This window comes from Chiloscyllium punctatum, chromosome 32 (assembly GCF_047496795.1).
Source record: "Chiloscyllium punctatum isolate Juve2018m chromosome 32, sChiPun1.3, whole genome shotgun sequence".
Lineage (NCBI taxonomy): Eukaryota > Metazoa > Chordata > Chondrichthyes > Orectolobiformes > Hemiscylliidae > Chiloscyllium > Chiloscyllium punctatum.
Window position 1 is genome coordinate 24,001,358 of NC_092770.1, and position 23,454 is coordinate 24,024,811.

The 23,454-nt window shown below is 39.1% G+C and overlaps 1 protein-coding gene across 12 annotated transcripts in view; it reads right to left on the reverse strand.

The window, feature by feature from the left end:
- The window catches only part of LOC140457994 (ubiquitin carboxyl-terminal hydrolase 15-like), a 115,705-nt gene that overhangs the window by 59,798 nt on the left and 32,453 nt on the right, over positions 1–23,454 (reverse strand). For 5 of the 12 annotated variants that reach the window (XM_072551914.1, XM_072551913.1, XM_072551920.1 and 2 more), the window contains exons 4-6: positions 21,716–21,842; positions 12,468–12,613; positions 3,801–3,862 (exon numbers count right to left, since the gene is read on the reverse strand). In XM_072551914.1, coding sequence (XP_072408015.1) covers positions 3,801–3,862; positions 12,468–12,613; positions 21,716–21,842 — 335 coding nt within the window. Of the gene's footprint in view, positions 1–3,800; positions 3,863–12,467; positions 12,614–16,890; positions 17,121–21,715; positions 21,843–23,454 lie in introns of those variants that run through there. The other 7 variants (XR_011953421.1, XR_011953422.1, XR_011953423.1 and 4 more) reach the window with 5 other exon arrangements.

The window sequence follows — 23,454 nt, forward strand, 5'->3', positions numbered from 1 at the left end:
TGAAGTTCATGAGAATTAGGATGATCTTGGTCCAAAGAACTAAGTGTGTGGGGGTTAAACAGATACTTGTAGTTGTAGCGAGTGTTTCACGCTTTGGGGCTCCCTAAATTAAGGCAGACAGCCTATTTTCTTTAAGGAGTGTAATCACTGTGACTGATTGGTCAAAGCAGTTTCCTGCAAAATGAACCCACTATTTTGTTGAGTTGAAACAGGTGCAAGCTATATACATATACTTTGTCTGAAAAAACATTATCCTGCATATTAACATCTAGATTGCAGCACATTCAAGTGCTCCAAACTGTGAGCTTGAAGATCCTAAATCGATTGTCAGAGTACTTCTTCACATTTTCAAAATTATCCAGTAAATGATGCTCGCTCATTTGTGGAACCACATCTAATGTTGGACACTATGGGTCAGCACAGGCAGTCTGCACTTTGCTTCTTGCAAAAAGCCAGAGATATGCTGTTTGATACAATCCTCAAGTTTTTACTCATTTGTCTTTTTCACTTGATGGCAGCATCCTGTTAGTAGCATGCTGTTATGCTGACAACCTATTTAGGATTGTCAGTTAGATTCAAGGTGTGGTACACTTGCATGTGCAAGGAAGCTACATATATTAACACAGAGACTTGTTCTTTAGAGACAGAGAGAACACGCACATGCACTGCACCTGTTCCAATTCAAGACATACAGGTGACAGCCATTTGCTGGTACATTTCTCAGGGCAATATCTCGACTAATCACAGTCAATCGACCTGGTTTAAAATTTAATCAAGGCATGGCAGTTAACCGATCATTAACTGCTTCAATCTTCACGACAATGCCTCTATCAATTGGAATCCATTTGTCAACCAATCAGTGCCCGCCACCCATCAAAGTGCCTTGTACTTTTTTATTGCTGCTGCATGGACCCGAGGCCTGAGCCTGGCAGCTGTTTGCACAAGTGGAATCCATTCACTGGTACACCAACAGACATGCATAGAGCTTCCCAGCAGCTGCACAGCAACACAACTTAGAGGGAATATTGCAACGCTTATAGCATAAATGTTGGTTACCCCATTAATGTGGTACGCTTGCGAATTGTCATGGTAAATGCAAACTTATGATAAAACATGACTTCTTTTAACAATGCACAATGTTCATTATGACAGCAACCACAACATTTCACCCATCATATTGTAACTCCTGAACATACCATCCTTTAAGCTAGAGATTCCACATTCATTTGCCAGAAATGCATTTCCACAGTGAATTCAAGTTTTCTTCATTTTCACTTCCCTAAGTACTCCTTTCACTAGTTTAAAATTTCATTCAGCAGCTTCCATTCCCCTCTCTCCAGCTCTTGCAGCCTCCTCTATCTCTTTCAACCTCCCTCTGTGATCTCCCAACCCCTGCAGCACTCTTCTCCACCTGATCCCTCCCAATCCTTGGAGCGTCCCTCTCCATCAGATTTCTACCTGGCCTGCCCCAGCAATTAAGTCTTCCCTGGCCTGGACAACAGTCCTCACTCACGGCCACTTAATTTCTCGTTGTTCCTCCAACCATAAATCCTTTTTCACTTGTGCTTATGACTGTTAGGTTTACTATTGTGATAATGAGCAGTAAAAACGAGAGAGAAAAGGCAGATTGGAGAAGCATCCCCTCAGACTATGGCAGCTCTACATATGCGACCGACCTTATTCCTATTGGTCATACTAGTGTTCTATCAATATTGTGTTGCTTCTATTTAGCATTCCATAAGTGAGAAGTGATGTATTTTGGGAGGTCCAAAGCAAGATGAAAGTATACAGTAAATGGCAGGATCCAGGCAGATCTTAGGGTGCAAGTGCACAGCTCCCTGAAAGTGGTATCACAAGTAGATAAGATAGTAAAAGGTGACATACAGAATGTTTGCCTTCATCGGTCAGAGCACTGACTATCAAAGTTGGCAAGTTATGTTGCAACTGAATAAGCCTCTACATAGGCCACATTTGGAATATTGTGCACTGTTCTGATTGCCACAACATTCTGGAGAGATGTGAAGGCTTTGAAGAGGGTGCAAGACAGGTTTACCAGTATGTTAGAAATAAAAAGAGAAGTTACTGGAAAAGCTCAGCAGATCTGGCAGCATCTGAAGAGAAATCAGAGTTAACTTTTTGGATTCAGTGACTCTTCCTCAGAACTCTTGAGGAAGGTTCACCGGATCAGAAACATTAACTCTGACTTCTCTTCACAGATGCTGCCAGACGTGCTGAGTTTTTGCAGCAACTTCTGTTTTTGTTTCTGATTTACAACATCCACAGTTCTTTCAGATTTTTATTTACCAGGATGTTGCCTGGATTATAGGAGAAGTTGGACAAAATTGAATTGCTTTTGCTAGAGCGTTGAGGGGCTACCTATAGAAGTGTATAAAATTATGAGAGGCATGGATAGGGTGGACAGCCAGTCTCTTTCCCAGGGTGGAACTGTCAAATACTAGGGAGCATGGGTTTAATGTGAGAACAGTAAAGTTGAAGAGATGCGCAAGGCAAGTGTTTTTAAAAACAAAGTGTGGTCCGTGCCTGGAATGCTCTGTCAGCGAATGGTAGTCGAAGAAGATACATTAGCAACATTTAAGGGGCATTTAGACAAGACACATATAGGTAGGGAATAGAGGGATATGGACCATGTGCAGACTTGTTGTGGTTCTGTTCGCCGAGCTGGGAATTTGTGTTGCAGATGTTTTGTCCCCTGTCTAGGTGACATCCTCAGTGCTTGGGAGCCTCCTGTGAAGCGCTTCTGTGTTGTTTCCTCCAGCATTTATAGTGGTTTGTCTCTGCCGATTCCGGTTGTCAGTTCCAGCTGTCCGCTGCAGTAGCCGGTATATTGGGTCCAGGTCGATGTGTTTGTTGATTGAATCTGTGGATGAGTGCCATGCCTGTAGGAATTCCCTGGCTGTTCTCTGTTTGGGACTTGTTTAGAGTGTCATGATCAGTGCAGAAATAGTGGGCAAAGGGCCTGTTCCATGTTCTATTTACATCACTAAGCCTGGGCATTTAACCTCAGCACTGGCTTCTTTTCATTAAACAGGGCAATCTACTTCAAATATTTTTGTGTTCATTTATCCTACTCCATCATCAGTGAAGAAAAGATAGCTTCCTATAATTCTCCCAGAGTTAGATCTTGGTTATTGCAAACTAAAAAAGAATGTCCAGTGAAAGCATGCTGAATTTTGACTGAACTGAATCAAAATCATAGGTAAGACAATGCAGTGATTTAAATATTGAATTAGGAACCTAGATAATTTCACCATGCAAACTTAGGGTCTGTATTCAATACATCTAGTAATCTGTAGCTAGGAAAGAATGACAAATGAGCGCCCATTAGACACTCAGAGAAGAGAATCTGCCTTGACACAATATGGCAGAGATATGGTGGCAGTCCACCCCTTGATTAACTCAATTTCTTATGAATCACCTGAGCAACTTCCTGAGTGTTAACAGCAACAGTTAAGTTAAGGGAACGCTTCATCCCTCACTACTTTCTTGAAATAACTCAACAGAGCAATAAATGCAACCATGGCAGCAATCCACAAATAGAGAGAACAAATTAAAAGAAAATAAATGTTCTGTTCTGAGCAGCAATAAAACTTGAGTTCAGCTGATCTCAGATGTGTTTTTGAAATTTGTGCTCTTTGCTTTAATTTGTCATTACAGCTTAGGCCACAATGAAATACCTGAAATTAATGGTACACTGGACAGTTTCAGCAAAATGTTCTTTCAGAACTTGTTAAAACAAAGTGAAAAAATTTGACAATTAAATATGACAATAATAAACTCACTTATTAGTGGAAGGACCTCTTGGCCACGTTCCATCTTCATTCTTCTGCTCTATTACCAGTACCTTTTAATGAAATTACACAAGACATTACAAAGAAGAAATAATGGTACACAATTATACAAAATAAGTATTCAACTAATTATGCTAGCAGAAAAGCTAGCATTACATATCAACTAATCTTCACAAAAGATATCTATATATTAAAAGATGTTACTTCTACATATACCATAAACCTCTTCCTTCACAAACTGATATGCATTTTGAAAATGAAAACCAGGTCATAAACTTGTCACACTGTAATTTATAGCCTTTTCTGAGAGCACGACCAATAGTCAAAACTCAGTATGAGAACCCATCACAGAAGTATAAATATGGCTTAACAATTTATCATGGTGATAAGATTTGAACAAAACCTCTGACAGCAAGAGAACTTATAACAGACATATTTAGAAAACCCACTGCTGGACACAAGTGTGAAAAGTTTGGGAAGAGAAGATCAAAGATAAGAACTAGATAGAAATTGGAAATGTAGTTAATAAAATTCTCTAGCAATAAGCCAAGTATAGTACTCAATCAGCATATGCTGGCAAAACTCAGCAAACTTCTCAATATTAAATGTGGTTCAACGAATGTCCAGCACTTGTTCAAAAATCCAGGTGTGCCAAAACTCAGAGATCTATCCCTGAGTTACCCAGTCAGAACAGATGGAATAGCAATATGAGTACAACAATGACCACTCAAACAAATTGTTACCCCGTGCTGACATATTTCCTCATGTGCATATGTTGACTGAGGACATCAGCAACTTAGGTAATGGTGCCACACAATGTTAAACAGTACTTCATCTAAGCAACCATATAATGAAAGAGGTTTCAAGGAAGTCAGCACATCGGAGCTATGTAAGCATTCCTTCAGAGAAACAAATGTGTGGTCGGCACATGGAAGATGGGAGTGTCAAAGGGAAAGAAACCAAAGTGTTGAGAAGAGTTGTATTTATACCATACCAGGGTAAGTGATTTGAGAGTTTGAGTTGAGTGTTACAAGAAGTTGTAAGAATCATATATAACTAGGCTATACACAGCATGCAATTTTCTTTCTATAGATACATTTCTGTTGCATTCACTTCTGTTACATTCTATACTGTTGGGCAGAGGACTGACGTTTGGCAGATAAAGTCTGATAAGAAATAAAATGAAGTTAGAGATAAAATGAAGAAAGGAGAAAAAAGGAAATACAAATAAGCATGCTGTTAATAATATTATGAAACAAACATTTGATATATCACTAATAATGTAAACTGGTATCATGTTTTCATTAATGCTCTTATCACTGGTGGTACTCAAAACACTTGCAAAAAGCATTTCATGGATCACATTTTTGCATTATATAACTAAAATTAACTATTTGGTTTATTAATCATCAAAAAATAAGTTAATGGTTTAGAAATTTGTTCCTTCTTCCTCCAACCCCGTCATGTAGATTTACAACCAATACTTCCCTACTGCTTTTATCGAATTTCTTTAAATAATTTCAATAATCGGTATAGCTTGCTACTTTTAACCAGGTTTATTGTCCATCATTTAAGTTTCTGAATCTGACTGGAGTAAAAGGAGAATCCATCCCAAATAGGTGTTAGGGATGTTACAAATTAACTATATTGACGGAATGCTTTTTCAGGAAATAAAACAAGGCTCTGAAGATATCGATAGAATGCCTGAAAGGAACAATGATTGGGAGCCATAAAAGGGAAGAATTTTCTGGCACTATAATTTACATGTTGTCATCAGACTGGAATATAAATTTATCACAATTTAATCTGACAACTCAAAGTTTTTTGAAAAACAATTTTGATAAAATGGGTACTGGCAAGGTATAAATTATTTTGTTGAAACTTGAAAGTAATTGCCTAATCTCTTGAAGAATCAGTTCCCATTTTATGGGATTTCTGCGACAAAAATGCACTTTCAGTTAATTTATCCAATTTTTACGTAGCGATTTGACACTTGCTGTTATGGATGGAACAAACATATTGCTACTTTAAAATGAGATGGTTCCTCAGAAAGGGTGGCACGTGTATGGAATGACCTGCCAAAGGAAGTGGTGGAGGCTGGTACAGTTACAACATTTAAAAGGCATCTGGATGGGTATATGAATAGGAAGAGTTTGGAGGAATATGGGCCAAGTGCTGGCAAATGGGACAAGATTAGGATAGGATATCTGGTTGGCATGGATAAGTTGGACCGAAGGGTCTGTTTCTGTGCTGTACATCTCTATGACTCTGACATAAGCTGTTGTGTTATGACAGATCGATATACAACTGTATTTTTAATGCAAAATTTACTTTGCATCCATTAAATTCAGGTAGCTCTACCTATTTATATGATGTTTATTCTGGTGAACTGGAGATCCATTTGAGGCAATTCACTTTATTTGGAGACAGAACTTTTGACTTTACATTTGTATTCAGATCCTAGAAACACAGATTCAGTGAATACTCTTTGTAACTAACCAGCTTACACCTAAATTTTTAAGAGACCAATTATTGTACCACAGCTTCAAAATATGAAGCTGACTTCCAATTTAAGAAATGAATCAACAAAATTTTATAACAATCATTCAGCTTTCATCCATGGTATGATTTGAACACATGGCCGTATGGGTTAACAACATATATTTTTAAAATATTAAAAAGGCTCAAGGGCTAAATGACCGACTCCTCTTCCTATGTTACCCTCTTTCAGTGGATAAATGGTTTGTGATATGCAAAAAGGAAAGGGAGATGAATCATAATCATGATTACTTATTAATAGTTGAGTATTATGCTCAGAGATGGTTGCTGGAATGGTCAATTCTTCTTTCAACTTGCATTTTTCTATTATAAAATCAAATCATCAGGTACTTCATTGAGATTATGTGGGTTAATCAGAAGCTCGGTCAAGAATAAGGTTATAAAGGAGTGCCTTCCAAAGGAGACTGAGGTGATAAAGCAGAATAAAGGTGGGGCAAACTGAAAAGAGAATACACAGGTGGTAAAGGGAACAAAATCTAGATAGTAGTGTTCAAGTTGAAGGGTCAGAAAGTATTAGAAATAAGGAGGAATGGTGTTTTAAACAAATTTAAATACAAGGACACAAAACTTGAAACTTAAATTTGAGTCAAAGTCCAGTAAAATCTCCTGACCATTGATAAAGTTTGCTTGCTTTCTGTCATAGCCACAATCTAAGGCAACCCAAATTGAGAGCAACAGAAAGTAAAATCATGGTTTATCTGATTACAACCTCAAATGCACATTTCCACTTCCCCTTGATAATTTTTCAATCCCTTACTTACACAAGGATCCAGCTACCTCTGCACTTAGAAATATTCAAGGATTCTGCTTCCATTATCAAATTCAGGAGAGCTCCAAGTACTCAACCTTTTAAATGGATGACCCTCATTTTTAAATAGTGGCCCCCAGTTCTAGATTTTGCCATAATAGAAAAAATTCTCTTTATATTTACTCGATCAAGACCCCTCAGGATATTGTATGTTCCCATCAAGTTGGTTTTGATTCTAAATTTGAAAGGTTTAGAAGCACAGAAGGTCAGGCAGCATGCGAGGAGGAGAGTCGATGTTTCGGGCATAAGCCCTTCGTCAAGGTTCCTGATGAAGGGCTTATGCCTGAAATGTCAACTCTCCTGCTCCTTTCATGCTGGCCAACCTGCTGTGCTTTTCCAGGGCTACACGTTCTGATTCTGATCTCCAGCATCTGCAGTCCTCACTTTCTCTTACTCTTCTAAACTCCAGCAGATAAAAGGCTAACCTTTTCTCATAAGTGAAACTACCCATTCCTGGTTACAGTTAAGTAAACTATCCCTGACGTATGTCCAATGCATTTGAATTCTTTCTTAAATACACCAGCTGCAGTCTCTCATCTATCATGCTTAAGTGAATGATAACACTCTCCACTTTTGTATTCAATTTCCCCCATATTAAGCAACAACATTTAAAACAGAATAAGCTTTCCTAGCTACTTTCTGGATCTGCACATTAACCATTGGCAATTCATGCACGAGGACATCTGATCCAGCTGCACCGCAGACTCTAATCTCTCACCATTTGAATAACAGTTTGTGCTTTACTCTTTTGACTTTTGCAACTGATGAACATAGTTTCTCCATAGGGCTGAATTGAGACGGAGGAAAATTCTCAAGTGAAATGTCTTCCAGAATACACAAAGAATGACAATAAACCTAACTGCAATTCATGGCCATTTTAGCAGCTGACAAAATAAAAATAAAGAGGTCTGTCATCGCACCAGTAAATTGCATGCTGCTGCTCAGTCAAATGATTAATGTTTATGTATGCAAGTCTGACATCAAATTGGAAGAGATCCGAGACTTACTTCACAGAATCACCTAGTGATTGATAATGAAAAATATAATGGCAATTTTGGCATAGCGATATACAACAGAAAGTGTGACCACAAAGGCATCAAAAATTGACATCGGGAAAAATCGATTAACAGACAGTTAGTGAATGTGTTACGCAGTGACAAAATATGACTGAATTTTACATCCAGTTTGAAAGGGGGAGGAATGAGTCTAAGATTAGAATTTTAAATTTAAAAGTACAACTATCTGGGCATGAAAGCTGAGCTACTGAAAGTGAACTGGGATACAAGGCTAGGGAATAAATCAGAGAAATGGCAGGAATGTCAGGGGATATTTGAAAACACAATTAATACGTTCAGATGACAAAGAAAAATTCTCAGGGGAGAACTCACCATTGATGGTTAAGTAGTAACCAAAGCATCAAATTTATGGAAAAATTATCTAATTGCATGAAGACGAGTGGCAGGTCAGAAGATTAGACAACATATAAAGAAAGGGCAGATGATTAAAAGATTAATCAGGAGAAAGAAATTAAAATACAAGAGCAAACTTGATAGAGATATAAAAATATATAGCAAGAATATCTACAGGTATTTGAAAAGAAAACCGAGTGTTCGCCTCGACAAAGAATGGAGTGATAATTTCACAATTATTCATTCATGGGTTGTAGGCATCACTGCGAATGGGCCCGCATTTATTGTCCATTCGGTAGTGGTGAGCTACCTTCTTAAACTGCTGCAGTCGATATGGTATAGGAATACCTTCAATGCCATTAGGGAAGGAATTCCAGGATTCTGGCCCAGCAATACTGGACGAAGAGTAAAATATTTCAAAGGCAGGATAGTCAGTGACTTGGAACGGAATTCGCAGGTCATGATGTTCCTATATATCTGTGGCTCTTGTCTTTCTAGATGGCGTGGAGTTGCAAGATGCAGGTTAAGGAGCCTTGGTGAGTTTCTCCATTGCAACATGCACATGGTGGTGGTGCTGCTAACACTGGTGATGGAGGGATGCAGTGAATGTTTGTGGATGTGGTGCCATTCAAGTGGGCTGCTGCTGGGCACTGTTCGTTGTTGAGCTTCTTGCGTGTTGTTTGTTCTGCATGCATCCAGGCAAATAGGGAGTATTCCATCACACTTCTGAGTTGCATCTTGTATATGGTGAACAGTGTTGCGAAATCAGGGATGAGTTATTTGCTGCAAGATTCCAAGCCTCTGACCTACTCGTCACAGTATTTATATGGCTTGACCAATTAAATGAGAATGTTAGCCACCAGGATGTTGATAGTGGTAGATTCAGCAATGGTAACAGCATTGAATGTTAAAGGGTGATGGTTAGATTCTCTCTTGTTGGAGATAGTCATTACCTTGCATTTGGCTAGTGTGAAGGCTTTTTGCCACTTGTCAACCCTCTTCTGCAGTTATATTAGTACCAACCACTACCTTTTCCTCTGCTACATTGATGACTGCCTCAGCGTCACCTTGTGCGCCCACTAGAAGGTTGAACATCTCATCAACGTCACCAACCCCTTCCACCTGACCTCAAGTTCACATGGACCATCTCTGACAACTCCCTCCCCTCCCTGGACTTCCCCATCTGTCTCCAGTGACCAACTCAACAATGACATCTACTTCAAACCCAACTCCTACAGCTACCTTGACTACACCTCCTCCCACCGCACCCCACCCAACTGTAATAATGAGATCCCTTGCTCCTAATTCCTCTGCCATATCTGGTCCAAGGAGGAGCAATTTCACTCGAGGATATCCCAGATGTCCTCCTATTTCAAGGACCTCAATTTCCCCTCCCACGTGATCAACAATGCCCTCGAGGGCATCTCCTCCACTTCCTGCACCTCTGCCCTCAAAGCCCACCCTTCCATTGCAATAAGGATAGGACCTCCTCTCTCCCAGTCCTCACCTCCCACCCCAAATCTCTGGATACAGCACATTATTCTCCACCAACCTCAGACCCCTCCACCAAAGATATTTTTCCATCACCACCCTGTTTCACAGAGACCATTCCCTGTGCAACTCCCCCATTTGACAGGGTGTGGTGTCAAGGAACCCTAGCAATACTAATGTCAATAGGAACTGGGGTGGGGGGTGGAATCTCCAATTGTTGGAGCAACACCTGATAAAACAGAAGATGTTTGTAATTATAATTGTTGAAGGTCAGCCATCTCAACTCTAGGACATCTCTACAGGAGTTATTCAAGGTAGCATCTTGGGCCCAACCATCTTCAGCTGCCTCATCAATGACTTTCTCTCCATCCTAAGGTCAGAAATGGGGATGTTCAGACATTGAAGTAACCTATGTCCAAATGCAGCAAAATCAGGACATAGACAAGTTAGGCAAAGTGTGGGGCTGGAAAAACACAGCAGGTCAGACAACATCTGAGGAGCAGGGGAGTTGACAGTTTAGGCATAAGCCCTTTGTCAGGTATGTGGAGGGGGAAAGGGGCTGAAGGACAGACGGGGTTGGTTTGGGGGAAAAGGGAGGTTGGGATATCTGGTTGGCATGGACGAGTTGGACCAAAGGGTCTGTTTCTGTGCTGTACATCTCTGACTCTATGGTTAATCATTGTTTTAAACTCTGATGTGAGAGCAACATCTTGTCACCATCTCCTAAGGTGTTAAAATTCTGTGTGCACTTTCTGCCAAATACTTTCAGTGAATACATCTGATGTAAATTTGTCACAATGTAATCACCCCCAGGCTCAGTATTTACATACAGGAGACCATTTAGCCCATCATATCTACACTGGCTCTCAGTGAATTTTTCACTGGAAGAGCCATTCCTCTGCCTTCTATCCATTACTCTGAATGTTCTTCCTTTATAGATATCTCTGACTCAGATTTAAAACAACCCACTGAACCTGTCTTCAAGACAATTTGAGGCAGTGAATTCCAGATTCAAGCATCTTGCTATCCAACGTTATGGTTATATTATGGTCACTGTTTCCGAGGGGATCTTTTACTCTATCATTTATTATATCTGCCTTATTAACCATCAACAGATCCAAAACAGCCTGAACCCTGGTTGGATCCAAACATTTGCTCTAGGAACCTGTCCCAAATATGCTATGAATTCTTCCTTTGCCAATCTGACTATCCCAATCTACATGAAGGTTAGTCACCCATTATAAATGTACTGCCTTTGTTATGCCCTCATTATGTCATGACTCATTACCTGTTCCACTGTAGAGCTGCTGTTAGACATCTAAAGACTGCACCGACTAGTGTCTTCTTTCCCTTTTTATTCCTGACCTCCACCCTGGATAGTGGCTGAATAGCTTTGTTAGTTGGATGGCTGCTTGGCAATGCAGAGTTACACCAAAAGCATGGGATGAATTCTTGCATCGGTCTCATCTTCTCAATGTCGCCCTTCACCCGAGACATGGTGACCTTCAGGTTACACTCCCCACCAGTTGCTCTTCTCTAATGAGTAGCCTTATGCCTCTCTGGGACGATGGTGGATTTACCTTTACCAGATCTTTGGAATCCTTTATGGCAGAGGCAGAATCGCTAAGTATATTCAAGGCTGAGAAAGATGTTTTTTTTAAAAAATCACTAAGGGAATCGAGGGTCATGCATAAAAGTCAGGAAAGTAAAGTTGAAGATCAAATCAGCCATGATCTTATTATATGACAGAGCAGACTCTGTGCTGAATGGTCGACTTGCAGCTCCTCCATTTTATAGTTTTCACTGAATTATACAAGATCTTGAACAGTTTAACAATGTGGAAAGGATATATCTTCTGGACGAGCTCAGAACTAGGGATCACTGCTTAAAAATTGGGGTCAACCTTTAGGATAGCAATGAGAATTGCTGGCTCTCGGAGGGTTGATTAATAACATTTTAACGTTTTAAACTCTAATGTGAGAGCAACATCTTGTCACTATCTAACTTTGGAATTCTGTCTTGGAAGGCAATCTCATTAAATATTTTGAAGGTGGAAGGAGATTTATTACCTTGCATATCAAGAATCTCAGGTTAGTGGAGATAGATGGGCATGTGGAGTTTGAAATAGAAACAGATCAGCCGTGGTATTATTAAATATTGGAGCATCTTTGGGGTGCCAATGGCTTCCAGCTGCTTCAAATTCTTAAGTTTTGATGCAAGACTTGCAGAATTTACTTCTTAGCAAGATTTCCATAAGCCTTTTCTAAGATTTGAGATTGGAAATTAGAAATTGCAACTCATTTCAGAATCTTTGAACCTATATCCTGATCCCTTCACCTTCAATAACAAATATAATTCAAAGTGCGGATACCAGATTTTAAACTACTATACCTGCCCTTGGTATAGTCCTGCATCTTGTATCGTGCTATCGGGCTTATTCAAGGGTTCGAACGTGTTGCTCATATACTTATTCCACAATCTAATTTCTTTCTCTTCTGGTATACTAAACAGCTTCCGCATCTCCTTTTCGATTGTATCTGAGATTCAAAACAAAAACAACAATAGGGAATCAGTTTTGAGATGTTAATTTGGAAATATCTTCTGTGATATGTCCAAAGCAATTAGTTTTTGTTTATTCAAAAACAAATAGAACATACTGGAGAAACTCAAGACTGGCAGCAACTGTGAAAAGAGAAACAGAGTTAATGCTTTGAGACCGGTCTGACTCTTCTTTACAATTTTGTTTTAAAATTCAACAGTGTGATGATAACACGATTAGTCTTTAGCTATGTGCCTCCGTTCAAATTGATTTTCCAAAGTGGAGACTTTCTGAAACTCTGGATGATGTTCAAACATGACATACCATCTGTATATTGCACAGGAATTCATTCAGTGACAACATCCTTTTAGATGTTTATAGCTAATCAAATGACTCAGCATCCTACAACCTTACATTCAAAATTTTCTAAGAACAAAATGTTAGAGGAACATGAATGATGGAAATAAAACAAGTGGTTAGTGCATGAATTAGAGAGTATACTAGATTCACTAAAGATTAAACAACAAGTTACGCAACGAGCGAAGCACTTCCCAAGTAATGAAATGGCAGCAGAAAATACTAGAAACATTTATAGGTCAAATATATCAGTAGAGAGAGAAACATTAGCTTTGTTTAATGATTTTCTTGAGCTAGCAGATTTTTTTTTTACAAGAAATGATGAACTCATTGACCTGCAAAGAGTCGTCAAGTCAGGCTTTGAGTCAGGGTATTTGAACTATTGTGGCACAAAGCCAACTTTGGACACACTTTTACAGTTTTTTTTTTACAGAACTTCCCACATTAGACATCACTGAAAAAAAGGTGAAAGCATCACCTGATTAAGTACTAAGCTTCATGGAGCTAGGTGGTCCAAAATTCAAACTCTGGTTGACGCAGACCAATTTGTTGAGTTAAAATGTGGTCTCAGATCTACAGATTCCCAATGATGGAAGGAAAATAATTGGCCATAGTTCCAATTTACCTTTATCATTCCTTATCCTTTGAGGATTAGTGGCCGGTGAAAATAGAATCAGATTCAGCAGTGCTCCTCACCAGTATGGATACAGCTCAAATAGGCAGCCACTTCGAGATGATATGATAGCTTATGGATGCAATGGATTGGAAAAAATATCTGACTAAGAGCCTTTGCCTTTTGTAGTTTGTGGTGAATAAGAGACAATGAAGCTAAAAGCCTGGGAGAAAGTTGAAGCCTGCATAGAGGGCTTTCAAAATACTCTTTAAACCTCTTCACAATCTAAATGGGACTAAACATTTGCAACAATTATCAAAAGGCTACTTCATGCACACAGTGAAATTCTGCATTCTAATGCATTTAAATTTTGTTAGTGTTACAGTATAAACATTTCTCATGTTCATGAGAGACTACTGCATTTAAATTAAGAACACAATCTGAAGATATGTTTGGCTCAATATTGAATCAAAAACTCTTTTGAAACACTAACAATAAGGTTTTGCGTTCTCGGTGTTGTCATCATGAAAGAGGCTTAGATACCACCTGGATTACTGAAGCATACATTATGCTACAGGAAACCGAACAGAATTTTGCTAATACTTTCCTGTATTCCAAGCATTGGTCAGGATATATTTCTCGAGATCCTCCCTAAACAATATATGCCTCTTGTATTTCTCCTTCATAGTTTTAAGACCCTAAAATAAGGACTAGCCTATATTAGAAAGCTAGATAATCAGACTTGTCCAAGCACAACAGAAAGCGCATTTAATATTCGTATGGGAAAAGGGATTACAATTCATGAAGCATTGACAAGTACTTAGTAATGTGGGAGATACTCTTAAACAACTTTGGCATTCATGCCCTGGTGAATCATACAACTAGGGATGTGGTTGGTGCTTGAAACTAAAGGACAGGGATTGGGAAGGATTCAGGTGAAGAAAGATCTGGAAATCTAAAAAGAAAAATATAGATAATAGGGAAAGCGTAGTGATTTGGTTGAAAACAAGCAGAGTGGGTCAGAGTTTAACAGTCATCGCATTTTAGTGATTAACTCTTGTACAAATAATTGAAAAAGAAATCAAATTAAAGGCTCTTGACCTGAATGGTCAATAACTAACCTCTATTAGAGATGCATGTTCACAAGGGAACTAAAGTTGGGAAGTATTCTAAGGAATAGAGAATAGGAAAGCAGATATATAGCCTTGTTAGTCAAGGATGACATAAGGAAGTGAGAGAGAAAGGATTTTGACTCAGATCAGGTAGTAGAACAAGAAAAGGAAAAGGATATCAGGAATAACAAGGATCAAAAACACTGATAGGAAAAGTCTACACGCCTCCCAACAATACTTATTGAGCATTAACTGAGAAATAATTGGGTGCTTGTAAAAAGGAAATTCTTGGCTATTTTAATCTTCAGTGTTGTGCTTGCTGGAAAGGCACAGCAGGTCAGCAGCATCCAAGGAGCAGGAGAATCGATGTTTCAGGCAAAAGCCCTTCATCAGGGATCATTCCTGATTAAGAGCTTTTGCCCAAAACGTTGATTCTTCTGCCCCTCAGATGCTGCCTGACCTGCTGCGTTTTCCCAGCACCATATTCTCAACTCTAATCTCCAGCATCTGCAATCCTCACTTTCGCCTATTTTAATCTTCATATTGACAGAAGCAATAAATTCATAAGGGTTGCCCAGAACATTAATTTGAGAGATATTTTAATGACTTCTTGGAACAACACATTATGGAATGAACTATGGTTAAAGATATTTGAGATCCAATGTTGTGCAGTGAGAAATGGATAACCTGCCATCCCATTGTAAAATATCCACTGGGAAAAAGCAATTTTATAACACAATTTCAGCTTAAGTTTGAAAATGACACAGCCTAGTCCCTAACAAGTGAATTATTTATGTTGGGGGGAACAGCAAGTTAAGGTTGATTTGCTAAATTGACAGTAAGTTGATCTAACTGTCTTGGGAGACTCCTTCCAGATGAAATATCATCTGTTCTGGCTGTACAGGCTGACTCACGATGCAAAGGTGAAGAGTGTGAGCTCAGGGTTGATTGTTTCTTTTTCCCTTCCACAAGGCTCTCTTTACTGCCACCTATTTTCTCTTTTGTCCTGCTTCTTCCATGTCTCACTTGACTGATAGTTTCCAGTAGCAAGGACTTCCCATTCAATGATGACGAACTCAGGCAACTCGAGGACTTGTTTGCAGGCATGGGTAACCCGTTAGTCTTCTGCTACAACAAGCTGGCCACAGAGCATGTCTTTGGGAATGCAGTGTTCGTTCACTCAACCCACGACCAAGCCAAAGGAATCACCCTGATTCAAGGCAGCAAAAATGCAGAGGATCCCTGCATGTGGATGTACATGTATAATGGCACTCCTTCCTTGTGGGAAATCCCCAATCTCAAGTAGAAGAAAAAGCTGCTCAGCCACTTTCCTTGGCATTCACAAGTTCTCCATGCTTTCTTGCTATAAAACAAGGGTGCTGAGAACACCAGCCTTGCATCTGAAGAGCTTTATCTTTTAGTAGTTTACCTTTAATCCACATCCCTTCTTAAATTTGACTTCATGGCTGTGGCCTGTGAATCCAGGTCAAATTGCTGCAAAGTGGGAGTCTCTATGGTCTGTAACTTGAGTATTCTTGAGGTTGACTGCCAGTCTAAATTCACTTACAAGTGCAGGTGAATTCGTTACGTAATGCACACACAGCATTAACAACGAAGAGCAATTCAAGGACTAGGACTTTATCCACTTGGTTTGGCAAGAAGTTTTGAACAAGAAGAGATGGAGTCAGGGTGCAGTCCTGTTTAACATCTTTCCTAAACTTAAATGCATTTGATGTCTAACCATTGTAAATGATGAACTGTGCAAGCTTTTGTGGAAAGGAATGAAGTACAGGAACCTTAAAGGACCTTAGGGCTGCACTATTCAGGGCACTTTCTCACTTCAGTAATTACAGGAGAAGTCTGTTGACTGTCAATCTGCCTGTTTTGAAGGTACACGGAGGTCCAGAAAAGATGTATGAAGCCAGGATCTACTATCTGGTCAGACCAATGTGAGATTTCCTCAATATACAGCAATGAGATATCTCAGTAATTACTGTGGTCACTGTGATCTCCCTTTGGCATTGTACAAACTGACGATGCTTGCATCATGTAGGTCTTGAGGCACAGACCTCTCCTTCCATCAGTGACATAGAAGTTGATGGAGATGCTGCAACAGTGTCAGTTTTCCACCCTTGATTTCTGTTGGGATACTATATTTCCCATGGCTTTACCAGCAGCGAGAAAGTCAATTACCTTCTTGAAATCCACTGTGATAGGCTCACTGCCCAGGTCTTCTAGAAAGGCTTGAATGACGCTGTGGATTCTTCAGTGACTATGTTTTTCTTTGCATTGAGTTTGATGCAATGCTCCACACACTCTTCCATCTGCTAGTTACGTTCAGTGGTGAGTAGCAGTCTTTGTGTTCAAAGGAGTTCACAGAGTTGCTGCTGAGCCTGTTGCTTTCTTAAATTCTTCAAATTCCTCTAACGTGGCAGGATTCAGCAGCAGATTGTATGTTGTTTGGGTAAATAGACAAACATATGGCAATAAACAGTGGGAAACATTTGAACTAACAAATTCAAAATGTTTAACAAGAATACATTTAATTAAAATACAAAAAAAAATCAGTAAGAAAGATTTATCCCTAGCCTATTAAAGAAGTTAAGGGTAATTTTCAATTCAAAGGTCAGGCTTTCAAAGTTGCAAAGAATAATAGGGAGCCTGAGGATTTGGGAATGTTTTAGAAACCAGAAAAGAAACACATTAATTAATTAAAAAACAGAAAGTGATGGTAAAACTAGCCAACAATATTTAAAAGTTGCAAACAAGTTTTATAAACATAAAAAATGGCTAACTGAAATATTAAAGAAGAACGAACAGCACAGCACAGGAATAGACACTTCGGCTCCCCAAGACTCCACCGACACATGATGCCTTTCTAAACTAAAACATTTTTGCCTTTACATGGCCCATACCCTTCTACTCTCTACCTATATCTGGCATATCTGTCAAGATGCCTCAAACATTGCTGTTATATCTGCCTTCATCACATCCTCTGGAAGCACAATCAAGGCACTTACCACCCTCTGTGTAAAAAATACTTGCCTCTTACGTCCCCTTTTTACCGTAAATCTACAATTCAGCCCTGAAATAAAATTCCAAATATCTGTTCTATCCATGTCTCTCAACTTTGTAAACTTCTATCAGACTGCTCCTCATCCTTTAATTTTCAAGTGAAAAAAACCAACAAAAAATGAAAAAAAAAAGTTGTCCAATCTCCCCTCAGTTAATACTCTCCAAACCAGGCAAGATCCTGGTACCCTCTCCAAAGCCTCCACACCCTTTTTTGTTGTGCAGCAACCAGAACTTTACACAATATTCCAAATGTGACCTAACTAAAGTTGCATCATGACTTGCCAATTTTTATAGTCTCTGCCCTAACCAATGAAGGCAAACAAGCAAATGCCTTCTTGCCCATCTTATTCACTTGTGTTGCCAAGTTCAGGGAACGGTGGACCTTTACGCCATTTGTTCCTACTATTAAGGGTTCTGCCATTTGCTGTATACTTTCCTCCTGCATTACTTTCCAAAATCCATCACCTCAAATTGGTCCGGATTAAACTCCATCTGCCATTTCTCTGCTCAAGTCTGCAGTCTATCTATATCCTGCTGTATCCTCTGGCAATCCTAGTCATGATCCACAGCTCCCAATCATTGTGTAACCTATAAACTTACTAATCAAGCCACCGAAATTCTCCTCCAAATTATTTACATATATTACAAACACATGGGTCCCAGCACTGATCCCAGGCACTGATCTCCAGTCAGAAGCACACCCTTTCATGCTACTGTCTTCTATGATTAAGCCAATTCTGTAACTACCTTACCAAGTCACTGCGGATCCCATGTGATTTCGCCTTTTGGATCAATCAAACATGAGGGACCTTATCAAAGACCTTTCTAAAGTCCCTTTAGAAAACCATCTACTGCCCTGCCCGCAAATCACCTTTGCAAATTCCTCAATAAACTCAATCATGCTTGCGAGACATGACCTAAGTCCACTTCTTCCAAATATCAATAAATTCTATCCTTAAGAATCTTCTCCAAAACTTTCCTCACCATTGATGCAAGGTTCACTGGCCTGTAATTTCTTGGATTATCCTTGTTGGCCTTCTTAAACAAAAGAAGGTCAGCTATTCTCCAGTCCACTGGGACCTCTCCTGCTACAGAAGAGAGGACAAAGTTTTCATACAAAGCCCCAGCAGTTTCCCCACCTGCTTCTCTCAGCATTCTGAGATAGATCCCACCAGATCCTGGGGACTTGTCTACCTTAATGCCTTTCAAGATAATCAACACCAACCCCTTTTTTGTTTACACTGACAAGCTCCAAAATATCAACATACCCTTCCCAAGGCTCATCATAAACCATGCCCTTCTCCTTTGTGAATACTGATGCAGAGTTTTCATTAACAACCTCACCCACCTCCTCCATGTAGAAATTCCCTTTGTCCTTGAGGAGACCTACCCTTTCCCTCGCTATATTCTTGCCCCTTATGTATGCATACAAAAACACTGGCATTTTCCTTAATCATGTTTTCCAAAGACAGCTTATGGCCCCTTTAAACCCTCCTAATTCCTTGTTTCAGTTCTTTCCTGCTATCATTGTATTCTTCGAAGGCATTGCCTTCGGTTTCCTAAACCTTACATATGCCTCAATTTTCTTTTTGACTACGCTCTCAATTTCTCTTATCATCCAAGATTCCTAAATCTTGCTATCCTTTTCCTTCATTTTCCTGGGAACATGCTGGTCCAGATCTCTGATCAACTGGTCTTTAAAAGATTCCTGCATGCAAGATATGAATGTAGCATCAAACTGCTATCCCCAAGCAAACCACTGGTTCCTCAGAGGCAAGGACTGGTGAAATCACCGTAGACGATAAGAAAAATATAGATGTGGTACAAATATTGTGCTATTTGTCTTCACAATAAAAGATACAAATCACATGAGACAAAGGGCAATGAAAAGGGTAATGAGTGACAAGCTTAAGGCAATTAATAGCAAAGATAGACTATTAGAAAAATTTTAGCTACAAATGAAAACCAACAACAGCAACTAAAATCCAAAATCTTCCAGACCAGATGTCCCATTGCTGAGAGTTCTAAAAGAGACATAGTGACGTATTGGCTACAATTGTCTAAAACTTCCTAAATTTGAGAATGGTTCAAATAGATGGAGTTATCTAATAAAACACCGCTATTCAAGGAAGGAGGGAGAGAAAGAAAGAAAAAAAAAGGGAACTACAGGCCAGTTAGACTGATGTTGATTGCTAGAAATATGTTGGAATTAAGGAAGTTTTTTTGGGAATATAATTAATAATGTAGATAAAAGACAACTAGAGGATGTTGCATACTTGGACTTCCAAAATGCATTTGATAAAATGCCACAAAGTTAGCATGTAAGTTAAGGGCTCAAAATTGCAAGCAATAAATTTGCACGAATAGAGGACCTTTTTATTATACATTCATGGGATGCGCTATCCACTGACTAGGTCAGCATTTATTGCCCATCATAAATTAATGGGCAAGAAGCAAAGGATAAGAATAAACAGGGTATTTCCAAGTTGGCTGTCTTTGACTAGTTTCTGGATTAGTGGTGCTGGAAGAGCACAGCAGTTCAGGCAGCATCCAAGTAGCTTCGAAATCGACATTTCGGGCAAAAGCCCTTCGTCTTTGACTAGTGAAATGCAGAAATGATCAATGCTGAGCCCTCAGTTATTTATAATTCATCTGATGATTTAGATAAAATACAAGTAATCTGAGTTTTCTGACAAAGTTAGATGGGGGTGCAAGCCAAGGAGGACACAAAAAAGCAGTAAAGAATATGCAAACAGATTAGGTGGGCAAGGTGACAGATGTAAAATTCATTTGGGGATGTGAGACTGCAAAGTTAGAGCAGTTGAATTCTTTTATATATAAAAAATGTGTGAACCTTGTAAATATTGATGATCAGAACATCATAGGTGTATTTATTCAAGGAAGTTAGCATGCGAGAACAGGAAACAACGAGGAAGGCAAATGTAATGTTGGCCTATATTCAGGGGGATTGGAGTACTGAAATAAGGAAGGATTGCTGTACCTGCACATGTCTTTGGTGAGAACTTAATTGGAGTACTGCATGCAATTTTGGCCTTCTATTTAAACAAGAGTATACTGTCGCTGGCAGTAGAGCAAAGGTCCACTAGATTGGTTCCTTAGATGAGGATTGATCTAATGATGAGAGATTGAGTAAATTGGCCCTATTGTCTCTGAAATTTAGAAGAATGAGAGATTATATCATTGAAATATAGAAAATTCTGAAGAACTCTGACAGTCAATACAGGTATTGTTACCCCAGGCTGGGGAATGTAGAACATAGGGCACAGTACCAGGCTAAGATTTTAATCACTTAGGACTAAGATGAGGAGAAATTTCTAAATTCAAAAGATTGAGAAACTTTGGAACTGCCTAACCCAGAGGTATAAGGATGCCTCATCATTAAATATGTTCATAAATGAGGTTTACTCAGGAAATCAAGCAAATGGAAAGTGGATGGGAAAGTGGAATTAAGGTTAAAATATCAGCCATAATTGTATTAAATGGTGAGCAGTTGTGATGGGACATATTGCTCCTTTTTTTCTTATAAAGGAAAAGTTTCTCATGATAACTAGCCAAGTAACTTTCTTTTTCCAATTTGTTCTACACTGATGCTTTGCTATTTCGAAGACACTAAGAGCTTTACAACAGAGCGAGAAAGGTAGAAACAATATAATTAGCCTGTGTTTCCTATCTTAATAATTAGAGAACATTCCTTGCTGAAAGACAAGTTTGTGGATGCTGGACTTGGTCATTAGCCCTCAGGTGACCATACAGCCCATATCAGACACCATCACCTGGGCTCATGCAATGAAGAGATACTTGAGTGAGACAAAAGAGGACATCCATAGAATGGTCTCTTGACAGGAAACAATGCCTTCAGGAAAGGAGAGAGAAAGAAGTGACAAGAAAATTGTTAAGAACATTGTCAAGAACTTTCACTTACCTATGATGTCAGCTTTGCTAAATCGCTTTGTTATGACATTGTTCATGTCACCATTTTCACACAACTTTAATTCTGTTAGGTACACTTCCACTTTGCAATGCTTCACAAACATGCCCTGCTCCACCACCTGAAGGAATAAAAGCAATACTAGACAAAGACAAACTTCTTTGCATTTCATGCAAGGCAACTTGCTAGAATATTTTACTGTATATTAACCTGCACACTTTCTACACTTCCCTAGCCACTCTAATATCCTGAAACTGACAGCACAAAGCACAGCACACAGTTGGTCCCAGTTAATTACCTCCAGAAACAATGGCTACGTAGGCTTTTTTATAATGATTGCATTATGATTAGTTTCTATGCATAATGCTCAAAATGCAAATTTTTGAAACAATTCATTAATCCCTCAGCATGCATTTAAAAGCAACAGCAGAAAAGTTAAAATATTTTAATAACTGAAGTTACTTTTGAAGTATGACAGCAAGAGCTAAATTTGAATTTTTCTGTGACAGGTACCTGTGAACAAGGAACTAAAGTAGGCCATTAGGCTCTTCGAGTCTGCTCCTCCATTCAATAAGGTCATGGCAGATCTGACTTCAACCATACATTTGAGCATATTCCTGACAATCTTTCATCACCCTGGTAATCAAGAATTTAGCTCTGCCTTAAAAATAATTAAAGATTCTGCAGCTACTACCTATTGAGGAAGGGAACTCCAAACACCGCTCAGAGACAAAAAATGCCTACTTATCTGTCTTGAATAAATGCCACTTTATTTTTAAACCATGAACTCTACATTCAGATTCTCCCATAAGAGGAAATATCCTTTTGACAGCCACCTTGTGAAGTCCCTTCAGAATTTTATATGTTTCAATTAAGTCACATCTGGCTCTTCTAAATTCCAGAAGGTGCAGGTTACTCTACTCGAACATGACAGTTGTGTTCCTCTGCAACCTTGCACTATAGAAAATCAGGCTATGGAAAACTAATATCGAAAATCGTGCTACATAAGATCGCGATATCGGTTCAGTAGAAAGTTCGCTTTATCGGAACAGCGTCCACAATTCGCCAATCCACGTTGACAAAACGCATGTTATAGCAGAATGGCCTGTATAGGCGTAGCCAGTCTAGCCTTTCCATACAAGTTCAGCCTTATGAGCCAGCAAAGAAAAGTGACTACTACAACTTATTTACATAGCTGAAGATATACTGATTGATGTTTTTCACAGGGGCAATCAGTCGCATTCTTCTTTGGTACTTTGTTTTATATCTTTTAAATAATGCTTCAGCATCTGAAAACTTTCACCCTTTATGACAGTATAGATATATTCAACTGTAGAAAATACTTGTACACACTGGCCAAGGCATACAAGGCTATGAATTAAGTGCGAGAAAATGGAATTAGATGAATCAAATGGTTTTTTGACTGGAGTGGATGTCAGGGCTAAAGGGCCATTTTCTGCGATAGATTTCCATAACTATGACTGAAAGTCAACAGGCCTCGAACATAACACTAACGAGATCCAGCATAATTAATCATTGATCAAATGCAGACTGATTAAGAAAAAATGAGTTAGGTCAGGCATTTTCAAACATATTGCTTCAAAGATCCCTCTCAGTACTATAAAAATTTGACACCCACATAGCCAGTCCTTTCAACTCCCTTCTTTGCAGCTGATTGGTGACATGACAGTCTGTCGAGCACAGCAAGACACAAAAGTAGATATTTCCTCTGG